The sequence below is a fragment of the Dendronephthya gigantea genome, unplaced genomic scaffold (genome assembly GCF_004324835.1).
Source record: "Dendronephthya gigantea isolate DGI-Jeju-01 unplaced genomic scaffold, DenGig_1.0 000003F, whole genome shotgun sequence".
Taxonomy (NCBI): Eukaryota; Metazoa; Cnidaria; class Anthozoa; order Malacalcyonacea; family Nephtheidae; genus Dendronephthya; species Dendronephthya gigantea.
Window position 1 is genome coordinate 1,681,704 of NW_021163013.1, and position 25,730 is coordinate 1,707,433.

At 36.7% G+C, this 25,730-nt stretch overlaps 2 protein-coding genes across 2 annotated transcripts; both read left to right on the forward strand.

The window, feature by feature from the left end:
* Nucleotides 1-4,073: 4,073 nt before the first annotated feature.
* On the forward strand, nt 4,074-4,472 carry LOC114539456. Its single transcript, XM_028560090.1, has one exon. The coding sequence runs from the start codon at nt 4,074-4,076 to the stop codon at nt 4,470-4,472; it is 399 nt and encodes a 132-aa protein (XP_028415891.1).
* A 16,471-nt stretch (nt 4,473-20,943) lies between these two features.
* On the forward strand, nt 20,944-21,969 carry LOC114539466 (octopamine receptor beta-1R-like). Its single transcript, XM_028560102.1, has one exon. It carries the CDS (start codon nt 20,944-20,946, stop codon nt 21,967-21,969), a length of 1,026 nt encoding a protein of 341 aa, XP_028415903.1.
* The last annotated feature ends 3,761 nt before the right edge of the window (nt 21,970-25,730 follow it).

Sequence of the window (25,730 nt, forward strand, 5' to 3'; positions counted from 1 at the left end):
GACAGCCCTGAAGAAAACGAAAACTATTGTGATCAATTGTTAAAATTTGAATGCCATGTTGACGAATTTTAGCCCGTGGGGATTTAATACAACTTATACAAGATTGGTATGAAACACTTTGCAATACAAATTAGAATGAGCAAGAGCACGTTTTTAATATGTATAGTAAATACTCAGAGCAGCATAGGCAGATTATTGGAGCCTTTTGTGCTCGCGTGACCGTAATAAAAATGCTAATTAACGATAATTATGTTAGGCTCGACTAAATCTAATTAAATCTAACAGGTGTGAAGAGCCATTTTCACTATACGATTAGAGGTATACGGTTTGTCGGTGAGTTCTCAGGCGGCGTTTATACAACCATATGGTTATAAACGAAATTGTGGCATAAGCTTTCGTTTCTATTTGCCAGTCTCCATGCAACAATCGTATGCAACTAATCGTATCCAACTAATCGTATATTGCAATTATTTTTTTAAAAAAAATACTCAAAACAAAAAATGTCTTACGCCTTAAGTAGATTTCACACGCGAAAGTAGATTTTAATGAAAATTAATTACAATAGAGGAAACCTTAAAGGTCGACACAGACCGGACGCGATGCGGCAACGCGACGCGAATTTTAATTTGAGTTTTCAAAAGCATATAAATTACATTCTGGAAGTAAAATTTAGAAACTATGGACGCTAGAGCAGTTAAAATGTTTCATTGTTATGTAATCTACAAGAATATTATGATAGTTTAAAATTTATTTGATTTTAAAAAATTAAAAACGTTAAAAGTTCGCGCCGCGTTGCCAATTCGCGTCCGGTTTGTGTCGACCTCAAATTTTACTTCCGGAATTTAATTTATATGCTTCTGAAAACTCAAAATTCGCCTCGCGTTGCCGCATCGCGTCTGGTCTGTTTGGGCCTTTAGGCTGCTTTCCAGTTACGCGTTTTTTTCAGAAATACGCAGTTACACGCACGTAAAATTCTAAATCCTTATACGTAAAAGTCTAAATCCTTATATATGTTATCTTTAAAAAAACGTAAAAAAATCGAAAGTGTTGAAAATTGATATGGCAAATACTTAAATAGCTGTTGAATATAACATCTGCTAAAAACGTGCTAAACAAGGTGAATAAAATATTAATTAGGCTTTGCTTTGGTTATGCTTTGGCTACGAGAGAAAAGCATGATTTTGACTGGTCAATGAATCCAATTAAGCTAAATAGGAACACGATTATGTAATTTCATCAACACAATCACATCTGTAACATGCATACGCTGCACGCAACTCACTTTGACACTGTGCTTTGACAGAAGTTATCCTCACTAGTTGCTTGTGATAAAAGGTGACAATTTGATGTAGAGATATTCGTAAGACTTTTATGCAATGGCGAACCAAATAAAAATAATTTTGACGTTCATGCTTGTCTCAAAAATGACGCAAGCACACAGCGAACCAGCAACTCAGCAACTTCAACAAGCCATTTTCCACAGACACGAGAAACGATTCTTGGCGAATCATGTCATCGAACGAAAACAAGCAGATTCGGAGTTTGAATGCGGTTTGCATTGTGTTGGACATGAATCGTGTGCGTCTGTGAATTATAAAACGTCTGGAATTGGTAAAGGCCTGTGTGAGCTAAACAAAAGGAAGACTCAAGAAACATCCGATGTCGATGAGGAAACAAACCCTGAATTCAACCATCTTGTAAGTTTTCATTCAGTACCTTATCTTTGCTTAGTTCGACGGATACTTTGACAAAACATGAAAACGAAACAAACTATATATATATACGCGAGTATCATCAGTAATCATGGGAACTGAAGATTTTGTACAATTAAGTTACTTATACCAAGAGAAGACAACAAAATGCAGTGTAAATACTAAAAAAAAGTCACATCTTTTTTAGGCGGCCGATATATTTCAATTATTAATTTTATATATTGGTATGAAAAATTATAGTATAGCTAAATAAATTAATATAATGAAAAAATCGACGACAGTCAAATTGCAGTTTGAAACATGCTTATCATGAATGTGAGACTCGTTTAATTTTAATACAGTTCAATATTTGTCTTGTTGTTGATAGGCAGTAGATTCTTCCTTCTCAAACTCTCCGACAAAACAATCAACAAGTAAGCCTTTCCATTAGTTTAATAATACTATACACTAACTACATGATGAAAATGAATGTAAAAGATAGCGCAAAGGAATCGTGTAGTTGCCTATAGTAACACTGTTTCTTTAAAACAAAAGTTAGTTATATTCATTGATTGCGTTCACTTGGATTATTTCTCGTTCGCTTAAACATCCACGCGTGTTTATAATTTCTATAACTGTATAGAAACATTCACGCAAAATGTTTTCTATTTCTTAAATGTTGATGTTTTATTTCGTAGAGCCCAGTAAGGCAGTGTCTTGTAAAGAAATATTAGAAAGGAACAGGTACGAGAATTTCCAAGTTCTAGTTTACGCCTTGGGTTTAAAAGTCTTGATGAGGTTAAATGCGTTAGAGCTATTTTCTACTGTCGCGTTTTTTGTACGTAAGTACACGCACGTAAAAGCTTGAAACCTTCTTATATTGTTGTATAAATATTTTTATGCCAGTAAAAACACACCAAATCATCAAAAGAATCCAACCCTATGCATGCGTCTATTCTATCCTTGATTTCATAAGTATGATTTAAATGATTTTAAACTTTTACGTGCAAAAGATTTCATATGCTTCCAAATTGTTGTTATTTCACAAATGGGTCAACAAATGCATACTGAAATATGTGGTAAACTAAGTTCTTTCGATTTATTCAAGTAGTTTTTCAAGTGCTGCTTATAATTTTTATAAGCTTTTGACTTTTACGTGTGTTTGTACGTGCGAACGTGACAGTGGTAAGTAGGTCAAGCAGTCTTTCTTTTAAAATGACAGTTCAACGCAAATTTCAAATTATTGATGGATGTTCGTTTTTTTTAAAAATTCATAGTTTCAACAGTCAATGAGAACCAAAATATTAGCATAATTGCATAGACTACATCGCCAAGCTGGCTACGATAATGCAAATCATCAACAATTATTCTCCTGCCTATGTACAGTGTCTCCCATGCAAAAACAATGACAATAATGAAATTATCTCATTGCTCTTAAACCCCACTTAAGCCCACGAGTTTACTCACAAGGGAATTTGATGAAATTCTACTGTGTTATGGACTACTTTTTTATGTCACTGACGCTTTTTCAGTTGAACCCGCATGATTTTATTGTAAGAAGATTTTCATTGTAAAAGGAGTAATTTGAAATTTAAGAGACTGATGTCATGATTTCTTTGCATTTGTGGATTTAGCACTATAGCGCTCAGGCATAAAAACAATGAGAATAGGATGATTTCTATAGCGTAACTTTTTTCTGTGACCTTGTATAAAAGCATGAAAAATCGCCTGACAGTTGTGAAAAATATGAAATTCCTTCAGCAATCAAATGCTGTTAACATATTTCGCGAAAAATCGGCGCGTACGTGTTATATATTGGAGTGTTTTACCCATTTCAGGAGTGTAGGTTTGTCCAGCGCTTGGGAGAACGCCAAAGAAATAATAGACATTATTGTAATGCGCTTAAACCACCCTGTTTGTTTATCAAAGATTGCGCGTGAAATGACTAAGTCGTATTATTTTATAATCTTACTCTTATTCATATTTTATAACTCAACTATTTAGTTCACAAATCAATGGTGTTTACAAGATAAAAAATAATATCACGCTCGACGAATATGATGTTTATTGTCACATGAATCCGATATCTGGATGTGGAGGAGGAGGCTGGACCCTGGTGATGAAAATTGATGGGAATAAGGTGATAATATCCTTTACAACAATCCGTCAAAAGTACGGATAAGCCAGACATCAAAACTAGTATTAATTAACAGGAAATAACTTTTTATATTATTTCAATTTTAGAACGATTTCAACTATAACTCTTCATATTGGACCAACAAGGTAGCCTACAAAATCAAAGATGGTCTCGAAGGCTTAACAGAGAAACAAACAAAGTTGGCTTCCTACTGGAACACACCGTTCCGCAAGATTTGCCTCGGAATGAAAGTCGATAATCAGACCAGATGGATAGCGCTGGACTACGCCGCAAGTTCGTTATACAAGGTGATCGGAGAAGGTAGTTTTAAAAGCACAAGTGCCGGGAAGGAAGCCTGGAAATCTCTCATCAATGGTTCAGCTTTACAAGAAAATTGTAACAGAGAAGGATTTAATATCAAAGTGGGCTCAGGATCAGGATATTTTTCAAGCTATATTCATCTCCGGATTGGTGTCATGGCAAACAATGAAAATGACTGTGTTTCTTGTGATACGTGCATTGGTTTTGGTACCTCAGCTGGGTGTCATGACGAAATGAGAATGACGACATGCGGTAATATGGCCATTTGTACTTACCTAAACAACAAAAACACACCGGCTTTTGGATTTATTCTTGTACAGTAGCTTGAGAAGCGAGCATTATTTTAGCACAACATAGTGGAACCACAGTTGGAATTTGTTCACCCGGCAATATTATAATAACAGTATTGTTTGCACATTTCATTGTTTTGGGCAGATAGATATCACTTAAACTGGTTCGGTCTAGTGAAATTTTTAAAAATTCTTTAAAGGAACAGCTTTTGAACACCTCATTAGCTACAAATTGATATTTGAATGTATGTTTTAGTGATATGATATTTGAGTGTATGTTTCATGATAAACTTTGTACATTAATCATAATGAATATTATACATGCAGATGTGACATAATAATAATAGGCTTGCCATCGTTTGGTTATACTATGAGGTATATAGCATTGTGCATGCATGTAAAACACATGGATATTTACGACATAATTTGAATAAATTGCACAGACAATTCATTATCGTCAATTTGTTGTTATTGTTTGCAACACAAAGTATAGCTACAATCTGTTTTTTAACTTGACTGCAAAAACAGTTCGCATACTCCGATGCCAGCGATATAGGGAAGCGCCGCGGTCATTAAACTTGATGGAGGCGGAATTTGTCATAAAATGTGGTCCTCAGTCGTGCGTGCTAAGAGTGCAGTATGGATGCAGAGCTTTCTGCGATCAAATTTTCATTAAAATCATTTATTATCTTTTAATCATCTCCGCATATAAAATGGTAAACTGACAATAAAGCAGTCGAAAGTGTTGCCAAAACAAGAAGCATGAGGTTAGATTTGCACGAACTTGCGTTCCAAATATTTCATTTGTGTTTGGCTTACAACGTCAGCATTGACGTACAGTGCATGCATATCCAAAGGAGATAATACAAGGGCAGATTATTTAAGCCGCTTGGTAGATCATGACGACTGGAGCATAACTGATATATATTTTTCGAAAATCTGGACAAGCTGTGGGCCGAAATACAGTAAACTGTATAGCAAATTAATAAACTGTTAAATAAGACGTTTCTTTTTCCCTTTTTGGAACCCATGCAAGTTTCGCAGAAGTTGATTTTTTCATACAAAGTCTACGCAACGAAAATTGCTTAGTCGTCCCTCTTGTTGCGCTGGTCCTCTTGCGCTCGTGCGTTCCATTATTTGCATAATATGGCCAAAGAGCTAAAACAACTCTTGCTGCGCCATACTGGCCCATTGCTAGTTACTGGTCACTTGTAACTAAAACCTATCAAAAGTTTATTGTTGCTTCTTACAGTTTTACCGAAACAAAATTTCTGCAACGCTAAGGAAGGAATTCTGCAGAATCCACTGATTGCCTCAAAACGGTTTAAACGCAACATAGCTGCCATAAGATTTAATTTTGGAAGCATGCAGACTATTGCCTGTATTCTAAAAGCTCACTCACACTCAAACTCATTGAGTGGGCGATCTTAATCTTCTCATAACGTTTCAATGGCGGTATTTCCAGCCGAACAGGGGCTTGATTTTCAGTGATTTACCTTATATCTTTCCATCTATTCAGAAAAAACTTTCTCAGTGATCAGCATTAACGAAATTTATATGTCACACTCGATGAGTATGAGTGTGAGTGAGCTTTTTGAATACAGGCGTATGCATGGCCTTGCATGTATCAACAAAACTAACACTCATAGGCACTGGACTTTTTTCTTTTTTCTCTTCTAAAAACACGTTTCACATGAGCCTCCGCTGAAGAATGAGTCATTCCAGAAAGCTCCAGTTATTATTCGCCAACAATTGACCGTCTTGCTTGACGTCGTTGCTATAAATCGAGGGCTGATTCAAGTGCATGTAATGACGTAAGTTACTTCAGTCACAAGATTTTTGTTGCGGTGCAAACAAACAGGAATTGTAACTATATAATTTACCTTTCCATCCAGTTACCGTCGCATTATATTTTCATAGACTCTCGGAGAAACAGATTTCAATAGCATCGCTCAATACGAGCTGTGCAGCTATTGAGTGGTTGCATTCTATGGTCCAAGGGACATTTCCAAGTCCGTTAGATAAATCGAGTAATGCCAGAATATAATTCAGGCAATTTATACACAGTCCCAGAGCGGGAAGAATAACCCAAGTCGTCAAGAACAGCACAAATGCGATATTCGAAAGGCTCTTCGTGCCAAGGTACGAGGTTGGCTTCACGGAAGATGGAAGAAGGATACAGCGAAGGACATTTATGGCGAAGAAAGACTACTGTAAGAAACTAATAAAAAAACAGATTATTAAAGGGTGACAGATTGTTGAACGTATAAGTTATGACAAGCGGCTCATATTCCTGATAATCGACATTTCCCGAATTTTCTTGAGTGCACACAAAACAATAGCTTGGAAACGAGGCGGGCCATGAAATCTATTGTTTATGATGGGATGGTTTTCATTGCCCGAGAACAAATTCGGGAAGTGTCTATTAATTAGTAAGTGTATGAGTGTTATCATTTTATAAGAAATATGTCTGCCCGGGATCACTAAGATTTCAATCCATCATCAGCTCTATTGTCTGCTTTAGGATTTTATGTTTGGTTGAAAGATGTGAATAAGAACATAACAAGTGTTTATGTGAACCTATTTAAAGCTATTATGCAAGACAGCTTTTTTAGGATCTCGCATCAGTCGCATTATCCCGCTTAGTCGAGATGAAATAAAATGAGTTTTGAGGGTTATTATACAGGGTGTCTAAAAATCCCCGAAAACTATTGAAATCACCCATTTGATTTTGAATGCCTAAGCACTCTGTTTGGATAATATCACAATAAACATGCACTCGTTGTTCCGCGGTCAGCTGTACCGTTTTCTTTCAAAGTAATAGCAAGGCCTAATAAAAATTAATTTTAATCATAACCACAATTTCAAATTTTTCTTATTTAGTATTTTATAAGTTGCATTGAATCCCAACGGGCTAAAATTCGTGAACAGGGCATTCAAATTTTAACAATATTGATCTCAATAGTTTTCGTTTTTTTTGAGACACCCTTAGGCCGTGGGATGAGCATCCAAAAGATGGTTAGAAAACGGATTCCGTTGCACCCCTCGTTGAACTACATAATTTTTACATGAATCAATAGATAAAAATGTACTTTATCAGAATCCGTTGTTCCCCAAGCGAAACATGTGCACAATTGGGAAAACAATCCCTCCAAAGTTTGCTATTTTCGCGCTTCGAAATATTCGAACCGCCATTGTTTAATAGGAATTACGCATGCGCTTGTCAGCCAAACTCACACTGCGTGCGCGCATAAGCACGCACATGCTTCGAAGTGGAAACACGCTTTGTTATGCAAAACAATCATAGCTGAAGACACCTCATTAATTGTAACACTATCGTTCGGGGAATCACAGGGATATAAAACACAGCATCTTTCTTTAGCAGTTAAGGCTAATTTCCACTCCGGAAAACGAGCAGCAGATCGGATCGGATCGGATTTTTTTCCGAGCTGGTCCGATCCATGAAGTGATTTCGGATCGGATAAAAAAAAGTTAAAACTATTTGAACTTTTTCTTATCCGGTCTGGGACGCTTTCGGGTCAATATGAGCCAAAAATTTCAACAGACGGCGCACGGGCGGATTATCTTTCGTTCCGATCCAATCCGATCCGCTGCTCGTTTTCCGGAGTGGAAATTAGCCTTTACGTACATAGTTGAAATGGAACTCCACCAAGAGGAGTTACATGACCTCCAGTGTTCACATAAGAAATATATGAGGGATTTTTTGTTTTCACTAGTGATAGTATAATATAAAATATCGCTAGTGGAAAACCGGCTTAAATCATGTCTCCAGTAAATCGTGGAAGGTACGACTGGCATCCAGCAACCACATACATAAGAGCTTCAGGACTCAAACAGTAAGAGCAATCCGAGTTAGACAAAATTCCCCACTTTGTTAGATTTTTTCGTGTAGGTAGAGTGTTGTTAATGAAGCGAATGGAGAAGTTATAGATGTGCTTTGGCATACTTGACTGAGCTTTGGACCACAAAAGGCCTGACATGACGTTAGAGAAAAAGGCACTTTACAGAGGCAGATGATTTTGAAGTTTTTCTTGTTGTTCAGAGTTAAAACATTTTAAGACTTCGTTGGTTGAGCTATACACGTCGTACTGTATGTTAACATTGTCCGAGGTGGATTTCCATAAATACTTTATGCAATCATTTGGAGAAGTTTTTAAGGCTCTTCATATATAAACTTGATGGATGGAGGGCATATGTTTAAACCGAATTCATTTTTTGTAAGGAACACATTGCTCAAAGTTCCTGATATGGGAATTTCAAGCCATTTTCGTATAATCTTGTTAGTAACGGAGTCCATTTTCGACAACCCACGTTTTTGATAAGGTAGAGACAGTAAAATGCCAGGAAAGTTTCGACAGGAGATAGCGACTATAGAGTAAAATTTGGTTCTTCGGACGTAGTGGTTTAAGGTCATTTTTTTTCATGATAACTTCAAGCAGAGTGATTAGGTATTTTTTTTTTATCTTTATCGGACATATTGAAATCAAACTATTTCCCTAAATATCGGAACGAATCTTCTATATAATTTTTTTTAAAGCTACATGCTACATGCTCATGAAGCAAAGCCCTTGAAGCTAGAGTACGGGAAACTACTTAAAAAGATAGTTACTTATGAAGTTGCAATTTACCAATCGATTGATGACACAGAATAGCTGCTATATCAAACCATGCATATAGGCTACAACAATTGCAATAACCAAGACAATGACCATTATCATTGATGAGTATCTATTAGAAATAGTTTCTGTAGGACTCAATGGAAATTGATTTGTGCAAATGTCTTTCAGCATCGTAACTTCCTTTTTTGTTATTATTACTCCTCTCATTTTGGCGTTCATCTCGAGTGCTCTTTCAGCAAATTCTTTTGCTTTTGCAAAAGTCTTCGTTGACTTTTTGTAGGTCAGAGCCAATGATGTGTACAATCGTCCTTTGATAGCAGTTGGCGTATCGTTTTCCACAAGATTTTCCGCAATACATCGGGCTTCTTCTAGAGTTTTGATTGCATCCGCGTTTCGGTCCAAATACTTTAAACACCTGCCAATATTGTTAAGTAAAAATACGTACTCTTCACTTGTATTTAGACTCATCTCCTCCCGCATATGACGAGCAAATTCATAGCATTCAAGGGCCTCCTCATTTTGCCATGATTGAAGTAATAGATCTCCAAGAAGCTTATGACACCAAGACGTTAATTCGTGTTTACCCAAATAGTTTCGGGCTTCATTAACTGCTTCCTTATAGTATTTCTCGGCTTCCAAAATACATTTTTTGCCATCTTCCTTTGCAAACGGATCATTTTGTCCGTAACGTTTGCTTGACTTTACCTTCCATAAATTACCGAGTTGCATCAGGGAGAGTATTACGTCTGCTTTCGCCATGGGTGATTCAGGTAACTTCTTTCGGCTATCTAACGAATCGCACAAATATCCTTTCGCTTGGTCGCCCAATTCAGTGGCATTAGAGTTTCTTTCACCTTTAAATTGGTTTAAAGTGTATCGGCCAATTTGGAAATAGAAATAGGCATGTAGTGAAAAGTTTCTTGGGAAACATTCCTTGTGATTTTTAAACTTTTCTCTAGTTTCAGTTACTTTCCGAATATATTCTTCAGAGTCCCAGGCTAATGACTTGCGACCTTCTATGTCGGCCAACAAACAACCGAAATTAACTTCATTTGCCCGTTCTTCATTCATTTCTGCCAAGTCAGAGCATGCTTGTATGAATGTGTTGAGCACCGTTTCAGATACGATATGTTTCACAATATTGTAAAAGAATCTGCACGATGATTGGTACATATCACTTTTCGTAAGAATCGTGGAAATTTCTGAGTTTTTTATGTCGCTGCACATTCCAAGAACATTTTCGATGTTATGTACTTCTCCTTTCAGAATTTCTCTGTTCCTTAGAAATCCATCTTTTGAATAGCTGTCAGTGGTCAGCTTCGCACACAAATCGAGGAAGTGCTTGACCATCAATTTTTCTGCTTCTTCTCTTTTCTGCACACTGTCCGGTTGATCGATTAGGAATGATTTAATCAAAAGATGAACCGAATATCTCTTGCCTGATTTTTCGACCAGACTCCTTTTGACTAAGTCTCTCAAGGCGGCCTTTCTATCTAAATCATCCCCATCCAATACTGCTTTTGCAGCATCCTCGTTAAAATCTCCTTGAAATATCGTTAGACGAAGAATTGCGCATTTCTGTTCTTGGTTCAACATCCGAAAAGACGTATTGAATGCCCTACAGACAAACTGATTCGTTTCAGAGTTATTCAATGTCTTCATTGGTTGTTGTTCCAGTTGTGGAAGGATCTCATACGGGTCATCGTATTCGTTAACTAGGGAGGCTGCAATACACATAGCCAGTGGGACAAAGCCACACAGTCGACACAACCTCTTCGAGAAATCCTCCTTTCCATTAGAATATAAGGACTTCAAAAGCGCCATACCGGATTTCTCATCCATTTCTTTAATTTCGCATTTTTGGAATTTTGATACACTCGTTATTTCATAAGAGATTCTGGATGTGGTGATAATCTTTAACTTTTGGTTGGAATGTTTTCGCAGTAAACAGATGAACTCATCCAAGTCCGATCTAGTTTGGGGTTGAAGAAGTTTATCAATGTCGTCTAAAACAAAAACGATTTGTTTGCTTACTTTTTTTAACCAAAGGATAAGTGATGACTTTGGATCCTTGTCGTGGTTTACACCTAAGTCACGGCAGAGTAGCCGGATCACTTCATTTATGGTGAGAGCGGTGTTCAGATCGTTGAAATATACAACACGGTTATGAAGATTGGTAAGACGATATGACAATTCGATCGCAAGAGCACTTTTACCAAATCCTGGTCCACCATGGAGAGCAATGACACTAATATCTTCTCCTTGAAATAATTTGATCACGTCATTTATTTCTTTCTCGCGGGCAACAAAGTTGATTATCTTGTCTGGCAAGTAGCTTTGATACTCAAGTTCATTCTTTTTGCCATGTTGTGAATGAACCTCAAATGCCTTTATTTTCTCCTGACAATCATCCATTAGATGTTTTACTTCTTGAAGCTGAGCATTAAGATCATTTATTGCCTCCTTATTTGACAACCGATCTTCTCGTGCACAATTAAGTTCTTCCTTCAAAAGGCTGGATTTCAACGACAAATTTTCCCACATTGACCGAACCGGATCGCTGACACCATTGGTTTTCAAATTTTCCAGGTCTTTCTTAGTTTGTTCGATCTCCGTGATTCCACTTGGGTAGGCAGCTTTCAAATCGTCGAGGAAGTTTGTAGCAATCTCGAAGTAGTCAACTTTTTGCGGATTTGATAATTCCTGACTGGCCGCATGTGCCCATGTATTCCTAACTTCAGAACGGAGATTTTGCGCATGTTTAAGATCAACTCGAGTTTTCCCAAGAAACGCTTTGTCCTTCATCCATTCAATCACGTTGAGAAGGGCGGAAAGCTCTGTTGAATTTGAATCTTTGACAGTTAGTCGGTTATTCCCAAGTGAAGGCATAAAAAATTTAGCAACTTCCCAATAATCATCGTACCATTTTTCCCCGTTGCAGTTATTGGACCATGACGGATTTTTCCCCTTTTTATGTGCGGCTTCCAATTTTTTTAACCACCATTTTTGACATAAAGAACAGAGACTAAGATTTGGATTTACCTTTTTGCAACACCGGTTTGTGCAGCTTACACTCTTGTCGAAATCATTACACAAATCCATGTGGAAATCTTTTACAATTTCATCGACATAAGCTGAAACTGGTTTCTGGATCAATGGAAACATTTCCCCAACTTCTAACCAGTTTCTGTGCTTTTCGGAAAAATCCATAATCAAAATCTATAAAAGATATTTCAATAATTGTATTTAGCAACAACAGCAACAGCGATCACGCAAGTTAGGACCGTATTTGACGCATATAAAGTGTCAGAGTGAATAGCAATATTGATGAGAGAGGGTATTTGTCAGTCGTGAGTAAAAATAACCTCCTAATAACCTCCTTAGCATAATGCTGTTGTTGAGGTTAATTTTCGATATATTTTCGGTAATAGAATTTAAAAAAATATTCGAAAGGACATGAAAATAAGGATCGATGCGCTTGAAATCATGCAATTGCCATACGTTGCCCACAACGTGTGTATCGTAAACAACTAAACCGTTTCAACACCGTTTCAAAACTCAAATTCAACAGAGCTTTCCGCCCTTCTCAACGTGATTGAATGGATGAAGGACAAAGCGCTTCTTGGGAAAACTCGAGTTTTTTTGAACGCTTATAAAATTATTTAGTTTCAATCGAAGTTTCGGATTAAATTTTAGTCTTTTGCTTCTTCTGTTTCTTTTTTAGATCTTGAATTTACTCAGCAGGTAATTTTGCATAACAAATTTTCCGAACAGTTTTTATATATGCATACAAAGAATTACAGTTAATCTCAAATATTTTTTTGGCTTAGGTATATCGTTCGCATTTCTACCACTTCAGTGCAATACAGTATATACGTAATAGTGATAGTGTGGTTTGATAGTTATTCATTATTATAATTATTACTCCGGCGTCAGCGACGGAGTTGAAAATTCGCCCCGGTTTTGCTTTGTTTGTTTTTTTGTTTTTTTGTTTTTTTGTGGGTAGCCGCGGCTGCGCATGCGCGGCTAATCACTATGTCAAAGTCGAAAGTGTCCGCGTAGCATGGAGGGATCTTTGGCACTCGTCGGTAATCACTCGGACAGATTGGCGCTGAAGGAAACACTCGAAACATTTCCGACGTTTAGTCAGATTTTATTCAAAGGGCTGCTTTGAGTTTTGGCAAATTTCTGTATAAAAGTCAAGGTAAAATCAACGTTGCATTATTTGTGTCAATATTTGTCATTTCAATCGCTCATTTGTCCACTGCCGAGCAATTTTGATCACAACCGGATTATACGAGCGTACAAATCTTTAATACTGCGTGGCTTGTTTGCAAGTTTCATTGATAATATCTTATCACTGTGGTAATCAGTCCTACAATCAGTCAACATTGAATGCCATCATTCATCATTGATATGAACGTGTATTGCTTCAGTAGTAGTTACCAGGAAGCTATGTCCTAGGACCTAGATTTTCCTCCACATTATTTGAAAGCAATGAATTTGAATGGCCCATTATTTGAATGGCACATAAACATTGTGATAGTATATAATTTGAAGATACCATAAGCACAACTCACTGTTCTTTTGACTCTTAATCAATTGCTTCTTGAGATATGGCAAGCAAAAACCTTGCCATTGTGCAGGTATTGAAGTTAGACCTTGCCATTGTGCAGGTAATGAAATTAGACCTTGCCATTGTGCAGGTATTGAAATTGAAACCAGCCATTGTGAAGGTATTGAAATTGAAACCAGCCATTGTGAAGGTATTGAAATTGTAATGTTTAATGTTTTATATTAATGTATTTTGCTTGTCATATCTTAAGAACCAATTGATTAAGAGTTGAAAGAACAGTGATTATGGTGTATTCAAATTATATACTATCACAATGTTTATGTGCCATTATTACTGAGACTTTTAAATGATGCATCGGTAGAGGAAAATCCAGGTCCTAGGACATACCTTCCTGGTAACTACTACTCAGCAATACACATTTATATCAATGATGAATGATGGTGTTCAATGTTGACTGATTGTTGTACTGATTAACACAGTGATAAGATATTGTGAGTGAAACTTGCAAACATGCAAACCTCGCAGTCTTATTGGACCTATAGGAACTAGTGCTATTATCTCCATGCTGATAAGTTATCTGTAATCAACATTGCAAACCACCTGTACCTTCCTTCTGGATCTATGAAATCACACTATCATCTTAGTTATAATGGTGATAACAGATTGTTATTCTCAATAAACTTTGGGCAAACAAGCCTTATAATCTTACTGGAGCAATAACCATTCTAACATTTATTAACTTATATAGCATTCATTGATCAACAAAATAACCAATGTTGTATGTAACAAAGACATGCTGATAATCAAGGGACATCAAAACAAAATAATTTGAAAACGTCTGAAATCTCCTTTCTCTACTTTTAAACTAAGCTTTATGTTATCAAAGGATTCGTGCCACCATTCTGGAACCTTACTCTCTTTTTTGTTCTCTCCAACTATTCTGCTTAAAAATATGCATTTCCTATCTCTTGTAAATCTGCTTTTATATATGTTCTGATCTGTAGTAAAATGTATTTAATACAATAAAATATTATAATATATAGATTGTGTAATAAAATCGACTTCGTTATAACTGTATTCAACTAGCTAACTATAGGGCATTTTTGCCGTTTTGTTTGGCATTAGATTGTAAGAGTAAAGGGCATGTTACACAGTCCAATTTTTCTTCCAACTTGCAATGCAATTCTGCTTTTAAAGAGATGTAAATTAGTGAAGAGGCTTCAAAATGTAAGTGTAAGAAACGCCATGGAGTGTAATAAAGACAAAAGTTCGGTAGTTGCCAAATTTACATCTCGCAAAAGAAGAATTGTATTGCAAGTTGCAAGAAAAATTGCACCGTGTAACAGGGCCTTAAGCATCAGTTGATATTTACTCGCTATTTACTCGTTGATATTTACTATAGCAGCCTGTCGTTTGACATTGAATACAAAATAGGTTTATCGCAGTTAATGTTTACGGCTACCCACATGTACGCATTGCGTACCTATTTTTCTATTTGTCGTCGTCGCAAGTCTGTAATGGCGCAAAATATACTAGTATTTAAATTGTGTATGTGACCGTATTTATCTACGTCCCAGTCTTATCTCCCAATAGTTCTGGTCCTGGTGCACAGCTTTGGCTAATTTTCTAATGCGCGATTTGATTTCGCTCGCATGATACGGCAATTCCTCCAAGAGGAACAAATAAACCGTTCTTTTCATGCTGTTCGATTAAGTTTAGATTGAATTAGGGTAAGAATATATTTAATACATGTAGACCCGGTCCTATTTTAATAATATCGCTGCTATTTCGCCGTTTAACAAGATGATGTGGTCGTGTATGGGCGCGTTGACACGTCGCGTAGTTTGCACAGGATCGAAGATTTAGTACAACTATATAAGCGCGAATTCCAAAGGCAAAGTGTAAGACGAGGCGAATGTATCATGCGGTTTATTTACATTTTTGAACAATTGAACTTCTATACTGCGATGTGCTTCTGAATTTCGCGATCGAACATTTAGGTTCGCAAGGCATCTAAATGCGAATATGTATGCGAAACAATACGCGAACTGTATTGTTTATGTTCAGAAGCTCTATATTGAAGACTGGCACGTGCGCCGGAGTTAACGCCAGAACGGCGTCTTGTTATTCCGCCTGCATATGCGCAGCGGAGTCTTAAAATGCCATGGTCTTTTTTCCTTTTAGTAGTCGTAGTTTTGGGCGACAGAAGTTGGCATTTCTACAGGTAACCCAAAACAACTTCATTTTCGACCGAAAAGCCCTGGGTTACACGGTCCACGGATGAATTATGTACATCAGTTGGCATGCAGGCGGAGTGAACGCCTTGAGCAGGCGTCTTGTTAATATGAATTTGTTGAGCGCAAATTAGCATGAAAATGTTCAGATGCGCTATAAAATCCTATCTATGTAAATTTAAGAAATAGAAAACCTTTTTCGTGTTTCTATACAGTTATAGAAACACGCGTGGAAGTATGCGAGATAATCCCACTAGTGTTTCTATAACTGTATACAAACACAAGAAAAAATGTTTTCTATTTCTTTTATAATAAAACTCGAGAGTCGAGAAAAAGATTTTGTACAAATATCATAATTCGATTCAATTACCAATTCTCATTACATTACATTATATTACATAAAAAAGGGTAGTGTGGTTGGAGGCCTTTGGATAGCGTTATTATGTTATGTCACAATACGAACGGGATGCAACTCCTAATACGCCAGCAGGATTAGTATCTCACACCAGGGCATAGTTAAACACGGGCGGTGAATCGCGCTTAGGAATGGCCACATTTTTTAATTATTTAATTTTTAATTATGGAGATGTAACTCCAAATCTCGGGGCTAATAATATAATAAAAAACTCAAATGGCAGTACATCAAGCCTGATCAACTCATGCATTTTCAATATAATTATATAGATTCTCATGACCTAACGCAGGGACAGGTTTGATTTTATTCCGGTTATTCATTGTTCACGGACTCCTATAAAGACCGCAAGATATTCTCGTCTTGTGTAAAAAGTACAATACAATGTGTATGATGTATCAAAAATATTTTTTTTATTTTGACCAATAAATGTGGAAATAAGGCATAACACGAGAACGGCCAAGGGCTCAGGGGCCAATACCGTGAGCCTCGTTCTCGCGTTCTGTCGTATTTCCAGACTTATGGAAAATTTGTCAACTGAATGTATTTGTCAAAACTTATTTGTCAAAATGTGGCTTTTGAATAGTACTTCTTTATTAATTTTGTGTCATGGCGTCCGTGCATGCAAGCCGTGGCACTTAGGAGATAAATAGCTTTTGTTATACATTGCAAGTGCCTAGGCAATGCTAATATGTATCCCGCTAGGGAAACAAGTGAAAATTGTTACCCGCTTCTTGTCATAACAAAGTAAAGTGTTTTTTTTAAATGAAATTGTTGTGTTACATGAATGTTATTGTTCCTATATAACAAAAGACCTCGACTTCGTCTCGGGAAACATTCAGACTCTTGGGAAAACGAAACTCACTATTTCGGGAGCCTGCATTAAGTGTATTATTGATATAGGTTCTGTGTATTTTAAATGTGATTGGTTCATTCGTAGTCACACGACTTTAAATAAATGCAATGTTTCCCGAAAGGGAAACAAGTGAAAAATTGTTGCCCGCTTCTTGTTATAACAAAGTAAAATGTTTTTTTTAATTAAATTGTTGTGTAACATGTATGTTTTTGTTCCTATTATAACAAAGCACTTAATGTACACTACCTCGGAAAATAGTGAGTTTCGTTTTCCCTCGAGTCTCAATGTTTCCCACGACTTTGTCTTGGGAAACATTCAGACTCTTGGGAAAACCCAACTCATTATTTTTCTCGGGAGCATACATTAAGTGCATAATTACTGCGCTACCGTAGGTACGCCGGAGTCTTAAAACACCAGCAGTCGGAAGTTTTGGGCGTCACAAATGCGACCTACGTTCATGGAGTTAACCGCTTTTTTCCTCGAACGGTTCACGGTCTCACGTCAAAATGGCCGTGGATTATAAACTATAAAGGATTTAAATTTTGGTTTTTCCATCAAATACTGCGACTGTTTTCATTGGCATTAGCACCATCAGTTATCAGCACTCGTAGTGGGTCGGGTTTTACTCGCAGGATTTTGGCGCAATCAGTCGTTAGATCATTGGTGAATATTGTAGCTTCGCAGGTTGTATATGCATCATATACAGTAACTTCGATTTTATATACTGTATACAGGCTGTGCCTGTTTATTAACTTGATATTTGGTGGAAGATAAACGAACTGAACAAGCTTTAACAATGTGTGGAAATTTTACATTGGAACTCTAAGCCATTAAAACTCTACAGATGTCACGTATCATTGTTGTCTCCGTTTTATAGCTCATCTATTAAAATAATATTGGTAGCAACAGCTAAATTTTGCCCTCAAGAAAGAACAATACTGCTCTCAGGCATCATAAACCCCTGCCCGGTCTCGTTATTTTGACGGACGCATGTATATGGTATGCCACCTGTGCCCTAGCCGGAGTGTACGCCTGCCCAGGCGTCTTGTTTTATTATACTATAGGCTATAATTTCGTTCAAATAAATTAATTTGTAATGGGAAAAAGTTGTTATTTCACAACGTATATATGTTTAAAGACAAATTTCGCAAAAAAAATTTAAATAGGTTTGCTAAAACATTAAAATATTTAAAACTATACAGCTTATACGTATCATGTTTATAAACTGAACTGCTCTCTCCCTAATCTCCCACTGCGAAGGAATGTAAATTATGTTAATTGATTTAAATGGGAAATATACTGCATGCATGTTTTCTAATAAAATGTTTAAGGACAAGGTTGTCAGGCTTTAGAACTACCCGTTGCCTAACACATAATTGCAGATTTTGGAAAATAGGCGGCCTTACGATGACCCTGGTTGACCTCTATCCTTAGTTTTTTCACATGAAGCAGGGGTCAATTCAAACTAAAATTCAACACTAAAGTAAGAAAACACTGCATAGCAAGTCCACTGCGAATAATAGACCAACTTTTGATCCAGGTAACATGCAAGAAGGAAATATATCACTAATCATCTAAAAAGTTCATACTGAAATTTGTATAATTGCTAAGTTCGTCTGCAAAATATCAAGTTCTGCGGAAAATATATGTAGTTATTCGCGAATAGACAATTTTTGTATACTTTTGTATTACCGGCCGAGGCGGAAGTGTGCAACTAATTAGTTAGACACTTCCGGCCATAATACAAAAATATACAAAATTTCCCAACTTCGTATGGTTATATTTTTTGTACTTTACAATATTTCGAAGTCAAACTTGCCAAGTTTTACTAAGTTTATTATGCCTTTTTCGGAAATTCCATTTCCGTCGCCAAAACCAAAAGTTAGTCTTATGGCAACCGACAGCATTGCAACCGACAGCAATGTTGATAATCACAATAAACATAGATACCTGTCGCATTTATAAAATATAGCTACGTTTAGAGTTTCTGTATTCTGTAAAAGAAATTCACTTGCTCTGTTGCAGTTAAAGTTTTTATAGTAATGTTATATTTAGAGTTCTTATATAATCGTCATAGCAAACATGTTAAATTTCTTTAATTTCAGTTCGTTCGTTCTGTAATTTATATATAATATTATATTAAATTATATGGCATTGTGGAATGAGCGTATAGTATATAAAATATTACATTACTTACACAAATTCCCCTCCAACAGTAACCACTGTATAAACAAGCGAGCTGCTTCTCTATAACAGTTTTCTGTCACGTCTTTCTTTGCATGATAAAATTTAATATAATTTCCAATAAACTATTCAAAATACTTGTCGATTTATGCTTCGCAATTAAAGGAACAAACAACAACATGCGAAGCGACGCTATCCCGACACGCACCGAGAGCGCGGTGCAATCCTATCCACAGTGCCTTGCGCCAGTTACCGAATTTAAATTATTTTCCTTATAAACAAAGTCCATTCAGAATGTTTAAATAGGCTGGCATGCATTAAAACCTTCATTTCTGCATATATGAAAAAAAAGATATAAACAAATAACAAATCTTTTTCATGGAGCTTTGCTTATTTTAAGAAATGCTTCTGACTTAAGAATATAAAAAAAGAAGTAAGAATATTTATCCTCTTTTACTTATATTAAGCAAAAATTTGCTAAGGAACACACACACAACCCAAGCCATATTCGCACTGATATAATACGATCGATCTCCCACATTGCAGCTTATTAACGCTTTGGACGGGTGCATGGATGTATGGCTTGGGTTGTGTGTGTGTTTCCTTTTCTTTTTAAACCACCACCTAAGGTCCCAAGGCCTAGGCACTCGTAATGAGTGAGCTGGTGAGGGAAAAGGACAAATTTACATTCTTAGGTTTGAATATATGCGCGTCAAGGTGAGTATGGTAAACACGAAGAACATTTTTTGCAATATATATACATATTTGGTTGGTTGTAATTTGTTGTGAGTGTTAGTTCTTCCTTAGAAACACAAACCGAAGCCGAAACATAATTCACCCCCACGAATGTCGGCAAAACGTTCTTACAGCTTATTGACCAACATTTCAACGCGAGCCCCCACCTCACACAATTTTCAACAGAAGCAACATCAAGGTCAATTACAGCTGCATGGGCAACATGGCAAGCATCATAAAACGCCACAACAACAAAGTGCTAAGATCTACTAAGACTGCACCGAGAAAACATTGCAACTGTAGAAAAAAGAATGAATGCCCGCTCAATGGCGCATGCTTGACAAGGAACATAGTATACCAAGCAACAGTAACAACAAAGCCAAATCAAACGTTTTTTTAGTTCGTCGCACCGGAAATTGCTTCAAAAAGTGAGAAAGTGTTTCATTTAATTGCTTTGGTAGTATAATTTAATTATTATTCGTTTTGAACATTTAACAGTGAAATTTTCCCGCCCAAAAGCGCCTTGCGTAATTTAAAACATCAAAATACTATTCAGCATATGATGGAAGTCTTAATTTACGTTATAAGTTGAAAACCTCGTTTCCCAGTAGATGCTAGCCCTATTTTATATCTTTTGTACAATCAGCTATCGGTATTGACAGTGTCCCATTACGATCCACAATAAGATCGTAATGACATACACAATGACAATAACACTTGAAACTCTTGCGTACAAAGTGGCGTCCCGCTTCGATCAAGAGTAAACGCAATAATGTTCACCATATGTTTTGTCTGAACTGTCATTACTACTAAGCCGGGGCTTCGACGAGAGGAACACGGAATTTAGAAGAATGGATCCCCGCCACAATGACCATGAATAATTATACTCATACCATAAACGATGGTCGTGATCATGAGTATTTTCGATCTATCTGCTTCATCTTAATGATACTCAGTTTTATTTTTCTCTTTGTTGGAGTGCTGGGAAATGCGGCTGTCATCTTATACAACATATGTCTGAACAACGAGCGAACACTTAGCAGCTGGCTGGTAACGAATCTTGCTATTGCTGATCTTTTGGTCTGCCTCACAATCTATCCAAAGACGATTTCTCGATACTTTCTAAGGGAAATTGCATTTGACAGCGTATTCAACAAGTTAGACCAGTCAACTCATTATGTCTCCCTATTCCTTTCAACGACACTGTTACTGTCCATCACCGTTGATAGATACGTGTTTATAGCAAAGCCTCTGCGGTACCACTACATCGTAACATGGAGAAGAATTAAGGCGCTTCTCTGTGTCATTTGGTTAACTGCCGCCGTGCAGTTTCCAATCGTGTATACTTACTGCGAAAGAGAATGGCGAAGGGAGAAACGGTCAAATACAGCAGTTGTGCCATTTCGACTTTCAAGAATCATAATTCTGTTAGTTCTCATTGTTGTCATAGGAATCCTCAACTACAAAATGTTAAAGATCGTTCAACAACAAAAAAAATCGATCGCTGTAGGAAACGTGGTGAATTCTGAACAAGAAAGGCCGGTTGAAATTCAGCTTGAACAACCAGATCCTGTACAAATGCAGCAAAAACACACCCCAGCATGGTTATGTCAGCTCTTGAAGCAGATTAAAGCAGTGAAAACTGTCGCTATTATATTCGGAGTACTGACCATTTGTTTTGTTCCATATTTTGTTGTATTCATCATCAAATCAACCTGTTATTCGTGTTCCCTGGATTACAAGTCGAATCGAATTTTATATCATTTTGCTCTGGAAGTTGTTGGCATCAACTCGATTGCTAACGCCTTTATTTATGCATTAAGACATAGAAAGTACTTAAGAGCTCATAAAAAAGTCCTTTCAGCTTCATGGAAACGCGTGGCTAGAAGATAACTTATTATGAATAATAAAAAATTAACTATCGTATAGAAATTAGGGCCCGCTTACACTTGTAATTTTTGCTACGATTTTATCATTTTGTTAGATGTAAACGAGTGAATTAGTTGCTGGTGTTCAAAGTTGTATACTGTGCCAACATGAGTAGATGAATATGTACACCCCAATTAAGCTTCTAGCGACTGTGACGGCCCTGGCTTGAGTTTGTATATTTTCTTGTGTGTGGAGAGAAAGATGTTGTAGTTCTCTTTTGTCAAAAGATTAGAAATTCTTTTGCAATTTGCACCACGATATATGCACATATTATATCAATCGAGAGCAAGCAGCTGTTGTAATTACTTCTGCTTGTGTTTATGTGCTTGTCAATAATGCTCATGTTAATACTTTCGTAGCAGTGTAGCCGGCATATCTGTTGTTCGCAAGCTTTGACGAGATTCCATTTTTGAGTATTCATTCAAAAGGCCAGGTGATAATACTATTTAGTGCCATTATTTCAAAAAGTGAACCTACTGTGCAAATGCTACATAAGAAGATGTTTTAGCGCAGCTTCAGTTTTCATAGTATCGGTGGTCGTGCAAAATATAGGGCCTGGGATCGGAGGCATCGCAATTGCAAGTTTAGGGGCACAAGCTTTTTGGGGACACTTTATGATGATCAGATGACAGCTAAATTATGTGGTTTGACTGTCACAGCTGCAAGGTTACCATACTGAGTACGGTTGGGCCATGTGGGCCAGCGGAAATTTGGACTGATATTGATTTTCGATCGTCATGCATTACTTTATTTTAGCTGTTGCCATGATACAATGCAATAGCTTAAAAATAGTCAACATTACAACAATATTGTATAAGTAGTTGAACTAATTGAGTCGCCTGCATGTTATATAGTTGGTGGACATATCCATTTTCTTATATTACTAGCTACTATACCAATTTTTAAACTGTGTTTGTTTATAATCTGGTTGCATCCGTAATAGATTGTGTAGTTTGTTGGTAAAATAAACACATCCGCCATATTGTCTTTCTCGAATTGAGCGACACTGATCAGAATAATGAGCTGAAAACTGAACTGCATATGCCCGCACACCTCTTACCGGCCTGCATTTCTGGTCATGAGCAGCTTTTTAAAACAAGTCAGTTCACTATAGTTACAGGAAAGACTAACTCAGTTAGATTTCGATAAGTTGTAGTTTAAATTTCATAAGAAAACTACTGGGGATTTAATTTTCAAAGTCAATACAATATTCCGGCGGATGTCTCTCAATCAACAAATCCCAAAAAAGATAAAGAAATGTTCGTTTCCTTTTTGAAGTGTGGCTTACATTCTAATACCCCACCGTTGTAAGTCGCTGGAACGTTGTGGAAAGAGTATCGGGCATTTAAATTGCTGGCTTTAATATTATCTGCGGACTAACCGTGGGATATCCTCATGTCGATTATGTCTTTAAGAAGGCGAGTTCTCGGTTATACGCAGCAAGTTCTTCTCCGTAGAAATATTTAACACTATTATGGTTCGCTACAGTTCTATCCATTATAAACCAAAAAAACTGTCCCGGGTGCAATTTACGGTCAGTAACCTCGGCCGGTCAGAAATGATTTCCGTCTATTGCTTAGTTGCCCCTCCTGTTGCGCTCGCTCGTCTCTCCTGGGTTTCATTATTTACATAATATGCCCAAAGAGCTAAAGCAACTCTTGTTGCGCCACATTGGACGTCTGCTAATAACTCGCCACTTGTAACTAAAACCTACCAAAAAATTATTCTAGTTTTTCCGGAAAATAATTTCCCCAACACTGACGAAGGAATTTTGCAGAATTCACTGATCGGCTCAAACCAGTTTAAAGGTAACATAGCTGCCAAAAGATTTATTTTGATGAGCAGAATATAGGCCATAGGAGGCTACAAGCTGATGTTCATAGATTCCGCCTAAATTTGCATACGGTGTCAAAATAAAGCTTCGTGAGTTTATAATAAACTGCGGTATGGTCTGTGCACACAACAAAACGCTAAAAATACAGCTATTGGAGGAATAACCGAAGTTGTCAAGAACAATACAAATGCGATATGCGAAAGGCTCTTGAACTGCTTCACGTACGGAAGATGGAAAACGGATATGGCTAAGGAGATTTATGTCGAAGAAAGACTAAACAACTTGTTGAACTGTTAGTTATGACAAGGGGCTTTCATATTCTAGAGAGAATAGACACACTTCCCATGCCATGAAATTTTTTGTTTTCAATTGTTTATGGGATGGTTTTCATTGCCCGAGAACAAATTTGGGGAGTGTCTATTAATAAGTGAGTGTATATGAGTGTTTTATAAGAAACAAATCTGCCCGGGATCACTAAGATTCCTATCCATCAGCTCTATTTTCTGCTTCAATATTTTATGTTTGGTTTAAGGATGTGAATAAGAACATTGCAAGTGTTTATGTGAACCCATTTAAAGCTATTATGCAAGATAGCTTTTTAAGGATCTCGCATCAGTTGCATGATCCCGCTTAGCCGAGATTAAAGAAAATGAATTTTGAGGGTTATTATACAGGATGTTGAAAAAAACCTGAAAACTATTGAAATCACCCATAACAATGTAATTGTTAAAGTTTTAATGTCTAAGCACTCTGTTGGGATAATATCACAATAAACACTCGTTGTTCCGCGGTCAGCTGTACTATTTATTTTCGAAGCAATAACAAGGCTAATTTAAATTTAATCCACAATTTCAAATTTTTCGTATTTAGCATTTTATAAGTTGTATCAAATCCCCACGGGCTAAAATTCGTCAACACAGCATTCAAATTTTAACAATTGATCACAATAGCTTTCGTTTTCTTGAGGGCTGTCCCAGTAAAACAGGAACCCGCACAATTGATTCACATGCTATGTTAATATTTTGGTGATCATTGACTGTGAAAACAATGAATTCTAAAGAAATGAATAATATAAAAAACATAAAATAAAATTAATTCGCATTACTTGAAGTATAGCTGACGCAATCATGTTTAAAATATATTATACAAGATTAGTATGAAACACTTTGCAATACAACTTAGAATGAGCAAGAGCACGTTTTTAATATGTATAGTAAATACTCAGAGCAGCATAAGCAGATTATTGGAGCCTTTTGTGCTCGCGCGACCGTAATAAAATTAGGCACTCAAAGAGTGCATAAGGATTTGCAAAACGCATAACAATGTTTTGTTTATTGCGAATGGCGATTGCATGAACATAGGCAGCCCAATGTTATGGTTGCCTGCGCACGGGCACATTTTATCGTAGTGATAGTTAATATTTATATAATAGTATATAAAACCAATTCCTGAACATTCAAAGCCATTTCCCCAACGTTTAACCTGCTTGTATTCTTCAGTTATATTAAAATTGTTGACGATATTTTAGCGTTTTTAAAGACAAACGCAGTATGTATTGATAAACGCACGACAAAATTGTTTCAATGCTTCCGCTACAAGCAATTATATTTTCTAAAGTTTCATGAGTGAAAAATGGAACTATTAAATGGAGACACCACCTTCAATTTTGTATAAAATCCCGCTCCTTTAGTTTAGCGAATTTGGCTTTTAGGACCTTTCCCACTTGTATTCCCAGGAATCCCAGCACAAAATAGCCATTTATCCCTTCGCTTAGCTCTAAAAGTTGGCTAAATCTTTAGTTGTTCGTGCATTTACGAAAATAAGCGGTATTTTTTGCCCAAAAGATCGCAAATATTCACAAACTGATTCAACGGTAATGGCGGATAGTAGT

Coding starts and splice junctions, on each gene's coding strand:
- LOC114539456 (XM_028560090.1), top strand. CDS start 4,074: ATGAAAGTCGATAATCAGACCAGATGGATAGCGCTGGACTACGCCGCA.
- LOC114539466 (XM_028560102.1), top strand. CDS start 20,944: ATGACCATGAATAATTATACTCATACCATAAACGATGGTCGTGATCAT.